We start from the raw sequence: 13,982 nt of genomic DNA on the forward strand, positions 1-13,982 counted from the left end.
GATGAAACACCACTTAATGCTGTCTTTTCACTCCTGGCAGAATATGAGCACTTATAAAATACACTGTAAGTTAGGTTTTCATTTTGCTGCAGTCAGCATAGTAAAGGGGAAAGTTTTGTTTCCCATGTGTAAATCACTAATTGCATAGCAATGTGTTTTTCTCATATAACAAATTGATTATAAGCTTTGAGCATCAAGTAAAAAATACTTGGTATTATCAGAAAATCAAACTTCCCATTGAAATTTAGTCTTGGGCTACTGTGTTCAAGATGTGTCTCAAGTTGCTAGTAAGGTGGTTGTTGTTTGTTGTTTCTTACAGTATAACATGTTTCTTATAGTATGTCCTATAAGGCTGAGAATTAAAGGTTATTCATTCCCTCTGTCCTCAAGGCCCTCAGCTGCAGCAAGAGGTTTTGGTCATATTCATTGTCTGTTTAGCTATTAATTTCAATCTTTTTCTATGTATTTATTTTCATTAAGTCTGTTTCTGTTGGAATACTTCAGCTTTGTTTAGATTGAATAAAACATTAAAATTGCACTTTTTTGAAAGAAATGGTTTGTTGGTTCTTCATGCATTTGGTCTCTTGATGGTTAACCTTTTCACTCTTCCCCTATCTGATCTGCCTTGAGACCATCCTTAGTCCTGCAGTTTCCAAGACAGGAACAGGGTGATGCATCCTAAAATCTGCCTTGTTCATACTCTGAACATGTCAGGATTGGGAGTTTTGTTGTTTGCTTTTTTCAGTGCAATAATCTGTCAGTTCACGCTGCTACAATTATATTTAAGAAATCCTTTAAGTTAGCTCTATGTGATGTGTCCTGTATGACCTTTTGTTATTTAATGCTTTCTTTTTCTGCAGTTTTTGTACCTTTCACTAGAACCATTCTTATATGTAAAATTATGATTGTGCAATGCATTTTGTTTTGGCCTCCTCTTAATATAATTTTAGAGTTCTGCGATAAACATTCTACATCTTCCGTTTTGTCTATCTGTTTCATTTACTTTTCTTTTTGCTATTGTTCCTTTCTGGGTGCAATGTGATGGCTTTGCTCAGCTTCAGCCAGGTAAGATTTCTTCATCACCCACATGCCTGCATTGTGCTGCTGCTTCTCCTGCAGTAAATCAGCAGCAGGATGGACCCAGATGAAAGCTGATCTTGCTTGGTTGGTTTCTCTGGGGCTACCTCAGTTTTCCCATGATCCTTCCACCTAGGCAGGGTGGAGAGTAGGGGAGGAATGAAAGGAGCCTTGCAGCAGTGTCAGATCTGTTCGTGTCTATTCCTTGTTACTGCACACGCTCCAGGTTGGAGCTATAGATGGTTATAGGGTTATGGTTATGTACTGGACCAGGCTGAATGGAGAATTTAGACCAAGGATCAGGTGATGTGATGACTCTGAGCCTGAGGGTTGCTGGTGGGCATGAGCTGGCACCACAAGTGGATGGGTGGAGATTCTTATCTTTAGAAATGAGTATGTTGCTGAAGATGTTGTTTAAGAGACTTTGCACGCGCTCTGAGGCAAAGGAGGCATATCTGGTGCCCCTTTTCCAGGGGGCTGCTGCCCTGCAGATAATGGGATAGCTGCAGGGTTGAGAAGAAACCTATATTCTGCTGTTTGTGTGGATATTGCTTTGTCCCTGTATTTAAAGCAGATACATTACATCAAGTAACAGTACTGATCCTGCCGTTGCTCCAATGCTTGTGAAAGTATGAAGCAAATGTAGCAAAAACTTCTGCATCTTGGTGCTGAAGCTAGGGGTTCAGTCTAGCTGTGTTCTTTCTTGGAACAGATTTTAAGGGTAGCAGGGTTTTCATTGCACCAAAAATCTGATACCTCTTATTGAAAGAAAATAGGCTAATTTTTGGAGGAAAGGGACTTATTTTCCTGGAATTCACTGTCTGACTTCTGAAGGTAACTGAAGCTTTTATTTTACAGCCTTGCAGAAAACAGCTTAGAAGTTGCCAGATGTGTGGAGGTTTTTTTCCTCCAGTAGTCTATTTTTGTATTTTATGTTTGTAGAAAGAGTCAGTGATAAGATCACATGCAGCTTTACCACTACAGAATTTCTTTTTAATTGGTTAGTTGTTCTTTCTTAAAACAAATAATAAAATACAAGAAACTTAAAACAAATAGTAAAATACAAGAAACTGCAGTACTTGCCTTCTGGAGCAGGGTCTTTTGATAAAATAACATTCTGGAAAGTACTGCAAAAATCAAACAAAGGAGATGTGCGGGTACAAATGCTTTCTTTTCTAACTACTCCAGGAGTTAGTCCTCTTTCAGGGGCCCTTGTTATAACAATGATTTGGTACCTCAAAACTTGCCGATTCTCATCAGAAGTTGGTTTGACAGGGGTCTGGTGCAGACAAGGATGTTCAGCTCCTCAGGACTCAGCCGGCTTTTCAGCCCTGAGCTTCTATAGAAGAAATGTCATCAGCTGGCTGCATGGTTTTGGCAACAATAACAATTTACAGATGTGCAAAGTGCTGTACAAGAAGGGAAGAGTGTGGGGGAAAGATCTGACTAGTGCATCTGTAAGAAATATCCTGTCCTTTGTTTTCTGTCTCTATGCCAGGACATGTCGTCTTCACTTTCAGTACTCCTTGTGAATCCTGGGCAGGAACAAGGTCAAAAACTTGCTTTATATAGTGTTAACACCTTTATCCTTTAGAAAGGCAGTTAGATCTTGAAGGTAGTTGATTTTCTGAATGATAAGCCTAATTATTTTTGTACTGTTTGGAAGGCAGGGGATTTAACAGGGCACATAGTGGCCAGATTCTGTCCTGAGCAGCACAATGCCATGGCATAACACTTGTACCTAAAGTAATTTTTTTTCTCTTTTAGTTCTTAGAGTGGTGGGAAAAGAATTTTTTTTTTTTTTAACCTTCTTCTAATTTAAAGCTAGCTGTCATTCATACTTTTCTGAGTTCTGTTAGTACTGTTTATTATGTACGATGGTACGGTCTGGCATGATGTTTAGCATCTTAAAATGAAGGCACCAAGTATTGGTACAGCTGCAGCCACACAGGGTCTCACAGGTGTACAGCAAGAAAACAGAAACGTCTTAAAATTGACTTCTCATAGCATGGCTGACTGTGTAAAGAAATGGCACCAAGGCAAGCACTGGGGTTCATTTGCAGTGTCAGTATGCATCCTTTTTTCCTTTAGGTAAAAGTATAGAAATTCACTTGTATTGAGGAATGTAACTAATTCAGTGTATTGCATGTAATTTTGTGTGCTAGGGCTCATCAGAGAATTTCACTTCTCCTGCAGCACTCCAGGTACTACTCCACAAACATTGGAAACAGAATAAGCACACAAATAAATACTTAACATACTGTAAATTGCCTAAGGGTGACTTATTTGTGTGCTTTTTCAGTGTGATCTAGTTTCCAAAACACAAGTGATCCTCTGAAAGGTGTCAGTTACCCACCTGAACACAGGGGTTGTAGTTTTACATCTTAGCAGGGCATCTTAATTCAGGTGCGCTCTTCTCCCTGTACAAGTCAGATTTGCATGGTGTAGCATTACCTTTGTGACTGTCACGATCAGCTTTCATGGTCTTCTAATTCCTCCACTTTTTATTGGTTTGCTGTGTCTAGTCAGCAAGTGAACTTGAGATAACCTTTTTATAGGTAAACATTGTTTACAGGATAGCTGCACACAGCCTTTTTTTGCTTTGTACAGTGTTTCACATGTGCAGGAGAATTTTAAGTACTTCTATAGATCAGATAGTAAACTTTCATGTGTCAAGCTACTAAATGCAAAGATAACCACGAATTATATATCTCCATACTTTGAGTTTTATTCTTGATGTCCCCTGGGTTCAGAGCTCGGTGCAGCAGGATTTTGGCAGGAGGAGAGGTCAGGTGGGTGACAAATGCTCTCTCGGTGCTCAGATTTGGTGCTGCAGCTGCAGGGTGTTGGAGGAAATTAGCGTTCATGAGGAGGGACAGTCCCACTTGTCACACTTTCTTCCCCCTACTTCTTTTTAAATTTTATTATGCAGTTATGAGGCATGGGCATTTAAAGAAAAGTAAGTTGAGGCTTACTGTTCTTGAAGGGACACAGTGCTCTTGAATGTAGTGGTCATCCAAGGCTGGGCTTCTCCATCCTTGGTCCTGCTGGCTGTAGTCTCATTGGCTCTGTTCTTAGAAAACACAGCCTTTTGACTAAGAGGGCTCATTAAAATAGGCTTTGGGGACTGTGACTTTATTTTTCTCCTGTGGAAGTATAAAGTTGGTTTGAGTGAAGCACACAGACAGAGATTACAGGAATCCCATTATTAAAGGAGAGAAATTTTTTTCACACTTTTCTTGCAGGTGGCTTTTGAATGAAAGAAATGAGACCAGAAATGAAAGGTAAAGTCCTTATTGCCCTCTGGCCTTAGCTTTTATTCCTTCATCTTCCCAGGCGTCCTGAGGCTAATTTTCCACTGTGAGCTGCAGCTAATGGTGTTAGAATATGCTGAGGTGAAATGGATGCACAACGATCACCTAGTCCAACTCCTGGCTCTGCACAGGACAGCCCCAGGAGTCACACCATGTGCCCGAGAGTGTTGTCCAAATGCTTCTGGAACTCTGTGAGGCTAATGCTGTGACCACTTCCCTGGGGAGCTGTTCCAGTGCCCAACCACCCTCTGGGTGAAGAACATTCTTCTACTATCCAACCTAAACCTCCCCAGGCACAATTTGAGGCCATTCCCTCAGGTCCTGTCACTATCACCACAGAGAAGAGATCAGTGTCTGCCCCTCCTCTTCCCCTCACAAGGAAGTTGTAACTGCAATGAGGTCTCCCCTCAGTCTCCTCCAGGCTGAACAGACCAAGTGACCTCAGCTGTTCTTTCCCCTCAAGGTCCTTCCCCATCTTTTTTGCCCTCCTTTGGACGCTCTCTAATAGTTAAAAGATTTTTTTTATATTGTGGCACCCAAAGCTGCCCCCAGCACTGGAGGTGAGGCTGCCCCAGGTCAGAGCACAGCAGGACAATCCCCTCCCTTGCCTGGCTGGTGATGCTGTGCCTGATGCCCCCCAGGGCATGGTTGGCCCTCCTGGCTGCCAGGGCACTGCTGGCTCATGTTCAACTTGCCATTGACCAAGACCCCCAAGTTGCCTTGTTTTCCTAATTGCAATACCAGCACAGCTTTTGTGAAAAGAGAGAGCTTCAGATTCAGAGTAGCTGTTACTAAACACTGCTGTAGTGCTTAAGGAGGGGGGCTTTGGAGTAAAGCTATCTAGCAAATGCTGTGCTTTGGCTTTCCTTACAAAATGTCAACTTGTCACTCTCGTGCCATGTACATATTCTCCCTGTTTCCATCTAACCTAGTTTGCTACAGATATTCTCTTCTGTTTGTTTTAATTCTATTTTAATTTGATTTTATTTTAAATTTAATTTTAATTTAAAAAATTAAACCCTAGGCAGAAGTTCTCTGCAGTGTTGGTGCACATTTTATAGTTGCAAACTATTACAAATACAGCAGTTGAAATAAACCTGCGTGCTTTGCCTCTTCTTCCTCCATTTTATTTCTGTAAATTTTATTTCTGTAAATACTTTTGCAGACTTGACTGTATTGCTCTCACAGCACTGGGCTGTAAGCTGGCAGCAGTGGGGAAGTTTCCAGTATCCTATTGCTGGTGTACAGGCACAGTGTTCAGGCACAGGATACCCCCTTGAACACTTTATTCCAGGAAATGCATGCTCTTGTGAAAACCATAGTGCTGAGGGATGCCAGATCAGCTGCTGCTGAGGGGGGCTTTGCAGCATGAAATGTCCTTGTTTGTAGATGGATGCTGAATACATCCATCTGGCATGGAGAGGCAGTCATGAACCATTTGCCTCTGATTCTTAGTACTTCCGTGGATATGTTTGTGTGCTTGCGTGCAACTTGTGCTTCCTGCTTAGCCATCACCCCTGGTGTTTTCCCTGTGCCTGAAGTCATCCCATGCCATATCAAGAGCTGTTGAGTGCAAGGGGGTGAATTTTCTGTGAATGTCCTAATCCTAGGGTAGTCAGATCCTAATCTGAGCTAGTTTAAATCTGAAGGTGTGAATAAAATTGGGAGGACCTATTATTTCTCTTAACTTGCCTATCTGAAGATCATTAGATTCTGGTTTAATGAGGTATTGCATACTGAGGGTAATTAGTTATTCTGTTTTGCAGTATCCTTTCTTGTATTTATTTCCATTCTGTAAAATAATTACATCTCTGTTTATGTATGAAGGTAACCATTACTGAAGGATTTGGGAGGATGGAATGACAGGAAAAGTAATATTATTAAATTACCCACTATATATACACCCCTGACCAAAGTCGTCCTTTACCCCATGCATTTTCAAATAGCTTGAAATCCCATGGAGGTTAAACTGTTTGAAACTAGCTTCTCTCCTTTGTCCCACATTTGTTACGGTTCCCTGAATTTTATACAGTTTTTTTATTTCTAAACTTCCTTATGCTGGTGCTGCTGGTGAGTGTGAAAGCTCAGCATTGTGGGTCCCGATGTGTCAGCAGCAGGCTGGAGGGTTTGCTGCTGATGCAAGGGGGCCAAAAATCTGCATTACTTTGCTAAAGATAGAGATGCAAAATAAAGTTTAAAAATAGCTTCTTGTATTTTAACGAAACAAAAGTACCAAATCCACAGCTTCACCTGTTTTCCTATAAAATAAATGTACCTGCACTTTCAGATCAATATGAATTATAGTTTATTCTGAAGTCCTTTTTATTGTTTTATGCTAATGTTAAGCATGCTTAGGACCTAAGAGAGTATTCAGAAAGGGAAGAAAAGGGTATTTTGGAGTTGGCAGGAAGTTGAAAGGCAAAGGGAACACATTCAAGGGGTGGTTAAGGCTTTGGGAATAGAAAGGAGAAACTGGGCAGCTTTGGCTAATGGACAGAAAATGGTTGACAGCTTTGATTATCAGTGCTGTCTTCCAGTTCTCAAGCAGCTGAGTGTTTTCAATTCCAATACATCTACAAAAGCAAGCAGCAGTGTGATTGTTGGGTTTTTGGAGGAGAGATAGTTTGTACTTTTGGAGGAGGAAAAAGAGGAGTCACCTCTGCAGTGGCAGGGACTGGGAAACATTACTTTAAAGAGAAAACACAAATCAAGATTTCCAAAAGCAAGTGCCTAAAATTAGGCTTCGAAGTCCTAATTTAAGAACAGGGAAAGTGGCTGTTTTCCAGAAAGGCTGAGCAGCCAGGGCTGACAGCACATTTCTCTCAGAAGGCAGAACAATTATTTAGATGCCTATTTTGGGGATTTTTTTGGAACTCCAGGCACTTAGCTGTGAAAACTGGGATCTGTTTCAAGGAGTTCTTGAGCAGCAGGGTGAGAGCTGGAGGATCCTGTTGAAAGGGAGCAGGCTCCCAGTGCTTTGAGCTTTCAGCTTAAAATGTTTTTTTTTCTGCTGTTCGATTTGCTTAAAAAGGATACCATGGGACAGAGAGCAAACCTTTATGTTTTTGTGCATTATTTTTATACCTGGAAAGTTACTCCAAGAAGAAACTCAAGAAACACCATCAAAATTCAATCAAGAGTTATTAAATTACTTTGTAGCATAAACCCTTCAGAAGGTGTTTTCTGTGGAAAGACTAGGAGAGAATTTCCTTTGAAGGGCAGGAGCTGGTTGAAATCCTCCAGTATGTAGTAGCCCTTTCCTCAGAGAGTAGTTATGTGCATTAAAAGAGCAGGTTGTCAGTGCTAATAGCCTGTATAAAACACTTTCTTTTAAATAAATTTTAAAAATATATACTATAAGAAAAGCATGTTTCTATGTAGGCTTTTAACTGTATTTTTGATTGTCACACCAAGAAGCACCAGGGCCATCCATGCCTGGACTGAGTGGTAGGGCAGAGCTTCACATCTTCTGCCCAGATATTTGGGTGGCTGCTGGGGCATGGTATTTGTCACAGCTCAGTGTCAGAAATGAACCAATGATGCCAAATGATTGGTGGATATCAAAAAAAACCCCTGTCTGTCAAAATCCAGAGGATTATTGAGAAAGTAATATTTTAATGATGTTGCTCAATCTTGTTGGGGCAAGGTGCAGGTTTGCCCTTTGCTATGTTTGTGTTGCAGAATTAAAGTCCAGTAATCTTGTTTGTTTAAAGCATCAGATAGGGGGTTTTTTTCTGGATTAGATATTTGGACTTGAAGGAGTGAAATGTCTTCCAGGTTGTAAGCCTGAATGCTCCCCGACTCTGATCCAGCTTGCCCTGGTCAAGGGCCTTGCTGCACTGGTTAAATTTGGTAGCAGAGAGGATAAATTCTTTTTCCATTGTAGAAAGACAGATTAGGAAAAAATAACTGGTGTATATAAAGGTACATGTTTTAAAAAGCACTGTCTGGCAGAACTGGGTCTTTTTTTTTCAGACTGTAGGTACTGAATAAGGCTAGAGAGGTCATCTGTCATTCTCTACAAGGCCTTTGACACAGTCCCCCACAACACCCTTCTCTCTAAATTGGAGACATAGATTTGATGGGTGGATTGTTCACTGGAAAAGGAATTGGCTGGATGATCACATCCAACGGGTAGTGGTCAGGGACTCAGAGTCCTGATGGCAAAGTGGTGTCTCTCAGGGGTCCGTATTGGGACCAGGACTGTTAAATGTCTCCATGAATGACATGGACAGTGGGATTGAGTGCACCCTCTGCAAGTTTGCTAACAACACCAAGCTGAGTGTTATGGTTGACATGCCTGTGGTGCCCTCCAAAAGGACCTGGACAGGCTCAAGAAGTGGGCCTTGGGAACCTCGTGAGGTTCAGCAAGGCCAAGAGTAAGGTCCAGCACCTGGGTTGGGAAATTCACAGCATCAGTATGGTTTGGGGGATGAAGGGATTGAGAGCAGCCCTGCTGAGATGGACTTGGGGGTGCTGGTGGAGGAGAGCCAGCAATGTGTGCTTGCAACCCAGAGGGCCAGTTGTATCCTGGGCTGCATGAAAAGCAGTGTGGCCAGCAGGGTGGAGGGGATTCTGCTCCTCTGCTCTGGTGAGATCCCACCTGGAGTGCTGCATCCAGCTCTGGGATCCCCAGCACAGGAAGGACATGGACATATTGGAGTGGACCTAGAGGAGGTCAGAGGGCTGGAGCGCATCTCCCTGTGGAGACAGGCTGAGGCAGTTGGGGCTGCTCAGCCTGGAGAAGAGAAGGCTCCAGGGAGGCCTTGTGGCCTTCCAGTACCTAAAAGGGGCCTACAAGAAAAATGGGTACAAACTTTTTAATAGGGACTGTAGTGTTAGGATGAGGTGCAATGGTTTTGAGCTAAAAGAAGGCAGATTTAGACTAGATGTAAGGAAGAAGTTTTTTTACTGTGAGGGTGTTGAAACACTGGAACAGGTTGGTCATAGAGGTGGTAGATGCCCCATCCACAAAAACATTCAAGGTTGGATGTGGCTCTGAGCAGCCTGAGTGGAAGATGGTGGGGGAGTTGGACAAGATAAGCTTCAAAGGTCTCTTTCAAACCAAACCATTCCATGATTCTGTGAATAGTGTGCGTTGCTGTGGGCTGACTTCTAGGTAAAGGAGCTTTGCTGCTGCTCTGCTCATGTATGTGGTCAGCTGCAGAATTTGCTTACTTTCAGTATTGGGAAATACACCAATTGCAGTGTTTCAAATGGCCACTGGTTTAATTTTTCTGGGAGTCGATGTTTCTCTGAATTGGGAAACTATTCTAATTTAAAAAGAACCCTTGTAGTTGCTGCTGTTGAAGCAGTGTTTAATGTTGTGTGGCTGTTGGCAGGAGACTTGATGCATTTTCACATGACCCCCTCTGTAACAAAAGCAGATTGTTTCCTTCTGTTTTTCTGTTACACAAATGAGTTCCTTTTGAAACAATTTCTTTTTCTGCAAATTCTGGAAATCGACACCAGGAGTAGTTTTTCCTTTGCTGTGCCTTTTACAATCTGTTGTCTGATAATGCTGGCACAAAAAGCTGCTTTGGGGTGCTAGCCCAAAAAGGCTGAGACCTCTGCAGAAAGCCTCCTCCTCTTGGGGAATGAGTTTTCCTTCCAGTTTTATGGAGGGGTTCGATGTGGACTTTCATTTCTTGCTGTCTTTGCTGTAGCTAGGCAGAGTTTGTTTATGGTTTCTTAGTTGCTTCATTTACATATATGCATTTTTAGTGTCCAGCAAATGTAGCAATGTGTGTAGCAAGTCAGTTCTGGCTTGAGCTTTTTTTGTATAACAGACCTTTGGTTTTGTACCAGCCGCTCCCATGTGAATCCTGTGCCTGTGAGAAGGGTAGTTGAAGTTAGATGCAGATGTAGGGCTGATGCAGTGCTCATAACTAGATCAATTGGTACTGGATCAAAGGAGCGACAGACAAATTGATTAAGTGGGGATCTCAAGCAACAAAATGAATCATCCACCAGGGAGTGGCTTTCATGGCGATATTTAATAGCTGACAAATTTTAAAAAAGATGGGGTGACAAAAAAAAGGTGCTTTCTCTAGATATCATTTTTCTCCTTGTAATTATATACTCATTCCTCACAGTCTTCCTGATGTTCATGCTTCTGGTGACGCAAGTTATATTTCCTTATTCCTAGGACACCAGTATGCCAGTGCTGTGGCCATTCACACAAGTGCTCACAGTACTGTAGCTGGTGAGGTGACATAATCCCAAAAATGCACTTTCTTCTGAAGTGTTTGTTTACTTGGGCTAGGCTTTTTAAGTCAGAAAATAAAACTGGTGTGAATCAGGGCTGCAAAATACTTTTAACACTTCTGGTTATTTTGATCAAGCCCTTTTGTTTGTGCCTGGTGACGAGATTCCAGTGATGTTTCTGTGGCTTTCTGTAGTCCAAAGCGTATGACACAGGAGGGAAAGTCTCTTTTGTGTGTCCCTGAGAGCCCTGCAGGGAACCCTGGGTGATGGTCCTTGGGGAGCATATCAGCTTCCTGCCTGAGGCCCTGTGGTGGAAGGGATGTGGGCTTATATAGAACACCACAAAATGGAAATGCATGACCTAAGCCCCTTGTGTTTTCTTGGTCCCATGGGAAGCCCCTGCAGGACTTCCAGCACTGGCTCCTAGTTCCACTTCGGACTGGGGAGAAAGCATAATTTGCATCCTGCGTGGCTTTTCTTGGTGGACCTGAAGGAAATGGAGGTGTCAGTCACAGGGGACTAAAACCAGAGGACATACTATAAATTTAACTTGTGCAAATCAGAAATCCCCTTGAGATGGGGTTTTCACAGGTGGAAGAGATATGTTTCTTTAGGTAGAACTAAAAAACAAGTAGATACTAACTTTTTTTCTTAGCAAGTACATACAAGCTTGTGTAGTTGTTTCGGTTGGTGCTGTGGGTGTACTGACAGCTTGTGTTGCTTATGTTATTTCCCTGTAACTAAAAATTGTTAACATTAGTACTTTGGGGAAGGAGAAACATCAAGAAGTGAAAACCATTCTATTAAAAGTGGATGAAATTTTATTAGTGAAAATTCAGTACAGTTCTGGATAGAAAAGAGGAAATTGGAAGGGTTGGGGTTTTCTTTTTGTTTTTTTTTCTTAACCAAGAAGAAAATTCCTTCCTCTTTTCTTGAGAGCAGCTTCATGCACAGTTGTCCCTACTTGTGGACAGTGTTGCTGCTTCTTTCCTGCTTTAACCTTAGGGAGGTACAGCAATTTGAGTGTCTCAGTGTGCAGAGAAGGTGCTTCCAATAAATAGTGGCCACGTGAGGAGCTGACAGATGACATTTGAATCACTCTACTGATGTTGGATGAGTTTTATCTAGTAATATTTTACCAGTGAGCAGTTTCTGGAACTGGAGATGCTCATGCCATGAGATGCTGTGATTTCTCCCTGGCCTCTGCAGCCCTCTCTGTCACTCGGTGACTGTTGATCTCTAGGTTTTATGGGCTGTTAATCAGGGCTGTAATCAGTCACCTATTGGCAAGTGATAGCAGAGCCAGTTTTTCTTTTTTTTCCCCCGCTTCCCTCCTCCTCCCTAGCTAGCCTTGTTTGGGGCTCTTTGTTAAAATAGCTTTATTTTCTATAAAATTTCAGTGTCACTGGCTTTCTCAAAGTCCAATTTGCCTCTTCACCAAGGGATCTTGCAAGATGCCATGTTTTATTTGCATGTACAAAATACAGAATTAGAAAGAACTTCAGGTTAATCTGAACTCATTATTTTAACCTTCTGTGCATCTATATCTATGACTAAATACTTCAGTGGGAAATATAGCTCATACACCAATGATTCTCTGAGACTAGAATAAGCTTTATGTACTTCATATATGCTGAGAAAGTCCATTATGTTTGTTGGAATTTTTGCATACTGGTATTTTTTTTTGTTAACCCTAAAAGAGTATGTTCAGCTGATTAAACTGTTTTTCTGACCAGAAGAACTAACTTTCTCCTCTTCTTTCTATTTCAGTAGGTTGTAGAATGGAACTTCTGGATAAAACAATAAATAGTTACTTTGATGTTTGGCTTGGACCCAGAGGTAAGATTTCTCAAAAATTAACACATAAATAAAACTGATTTTACTAGAACAAAAGAAATATCTTCCCTCTAACTTGACATTGACAAGTGACTACTTTCTTTAGGGTCTGCAAAGCATCAAAATATATGACAGAGTAATAAAAAAGAGTGTATTCAATCCTTCTGATGTTTTGACCTGCAGAGCTAATCTTTCAGCTATGACCATCATAGGTGCTTGTTCTCACTATCAGTTAAGCTCAGGTTGTTTGTCTTAGTCAGTGATTTACCTCACTCAAACCTTTGCTACTTTTTTTGGGGGGCAGGAATTTAATAATAGCTTTTATTTTTAAAAAGCCACTTTAATTTATGTTTTATTAAATAAAAATTCCCTTGCCCTCATAACTAGAGCTGCCCTGGAATTTTTCACTGGAAGTATTTGTAGTTTTTTGAAAAATACTACTTCTTTTAAACCATTCTTTTTCAAAGAAACAATAGTTTTGGTAGGTGTTGCCATGGGAAAAACTCTGCGGTGGAGAGTCACAATCCTGGTTAGCAGGAGGAAGGTAGAGGCTGTGGCACCAGGACAAGCAGTGGCTTCATGCTGAGGGTTGGGTAGGGATGGCTCTGTTCCACCTAGTTCTGACCAAGGGCATTAAATGACTGCATCCTGCACGGAGTGTGCTGAGCTGTGCTGCTCAGTGGCATGTGCTTTCTTCTTCTGACTGCTGCAGTAATGCCTTTTCTCTGTCCCAGTGAAGATCCAGTGATGATGCCCCTTCTTGCCAGGACAAAGTCCACAGGAGGTGGACCAAGCCTCTGATTCTTCTGTGTTTTCTATTTGCTTTTATTAGTATGTCGTTGCCCTTGTTGCCTTACTCTTCATACTAAGCCTGTTTAAATTAGAGTGGATGTTCTGATATAACATACTGTATGTGCTGGCATATGGTCTCTATTTGCTGTGTGTGAAAAATAATGAACCATAAAGGTGGCAAATACAAACAACTCCCTAGCTTGCCTACCTACTTCCCAATTTACAGTTTTAAGGCCTCATTTCTTACATTCAGGATCCATGTATGACTACTTTAAAATTAAGTCAAGGATGTGAATGACAACAATACTTGAATTGTTCATTTATAGTTTGGTTAACTTGGTTTTCAGTACTTTGGGCTGACTTTAGTGAGAGGAGTGAAATATTGTGCTGTTGCCAGGTATGGACAATACAGTTGTGGTTCAAAAGGGTCACACAATTGTTCCAAGTGTTCCCCTAAAATTCTCTGGTTCAGGGTGGTTTATGTGCTTTCCCTAAGTTGATGCGTTGCCAACTGGACTGGTTAGTCAGACTGGACTGACTGTTCTGTGTGCCATTGCTCACACAAGTACTCCAGAATTTAATTCTTTCTGATAGCACATACATGAGTTTAATTGTGTTAGTGTTGACTGGAAAATAATTATCAGGATCATCCACCAATAACAACAAAGATATCTGCTTCACTCCTTGGTTTGCTGACTCTAGGAAATAAGGTGTTTACCATCAGGAAGGGTTGGTTTGAGAAAATAAAGGGGAGAG

The 13,982-nt window shown here is 41.5% G+C and overlaps 1 protein-coding gene across 3 annotated transcripts in view; it reads left to right on the top strand.

Annotated features, from left to right (window-relative positions):
- Positions 1–13,982, top strand: part of ELOVL5 (ELOVL fatty acid elongase 5) — a 39,723-nt gene that overhangs the window by 10,547 nt on the left and 15,194 nt on the right. For 2 of the 3 annotated variants that reach the window (XM_085056657.1, XM_085056658.1), the window contains exon 2: positions 12,372–12,437. In XM_085056657.1, coding sequence (XP_084912783.1) covers positions 12,380–12,437 — 58 coding nt within the window. In that variant the 5' untranslated portion in view covers positions 12,372–12,379. Of the gene's footprint in view, positions 1–12,368; positions 12,438–13,982 lie in introns of all 3 variants that reach the window. The other variant, XM_085056656.1, reaches the window with a different exon arrangement.

This window comes from Lichenostomus cassidix, chromosome 3, assembly GCF_008360975.1.
Source record: "Lichenostomus cassidix isolate B80296 chromosome 3, HeHo_3.0, whole genome shotgun sequence".
NCBI classification, from domain to species: Eukaryota; Metazoa; Chordata; class Aves; order Passeriformes; family Meliphagidae; genus Lichenostomus; species Lichenostomus cassidix.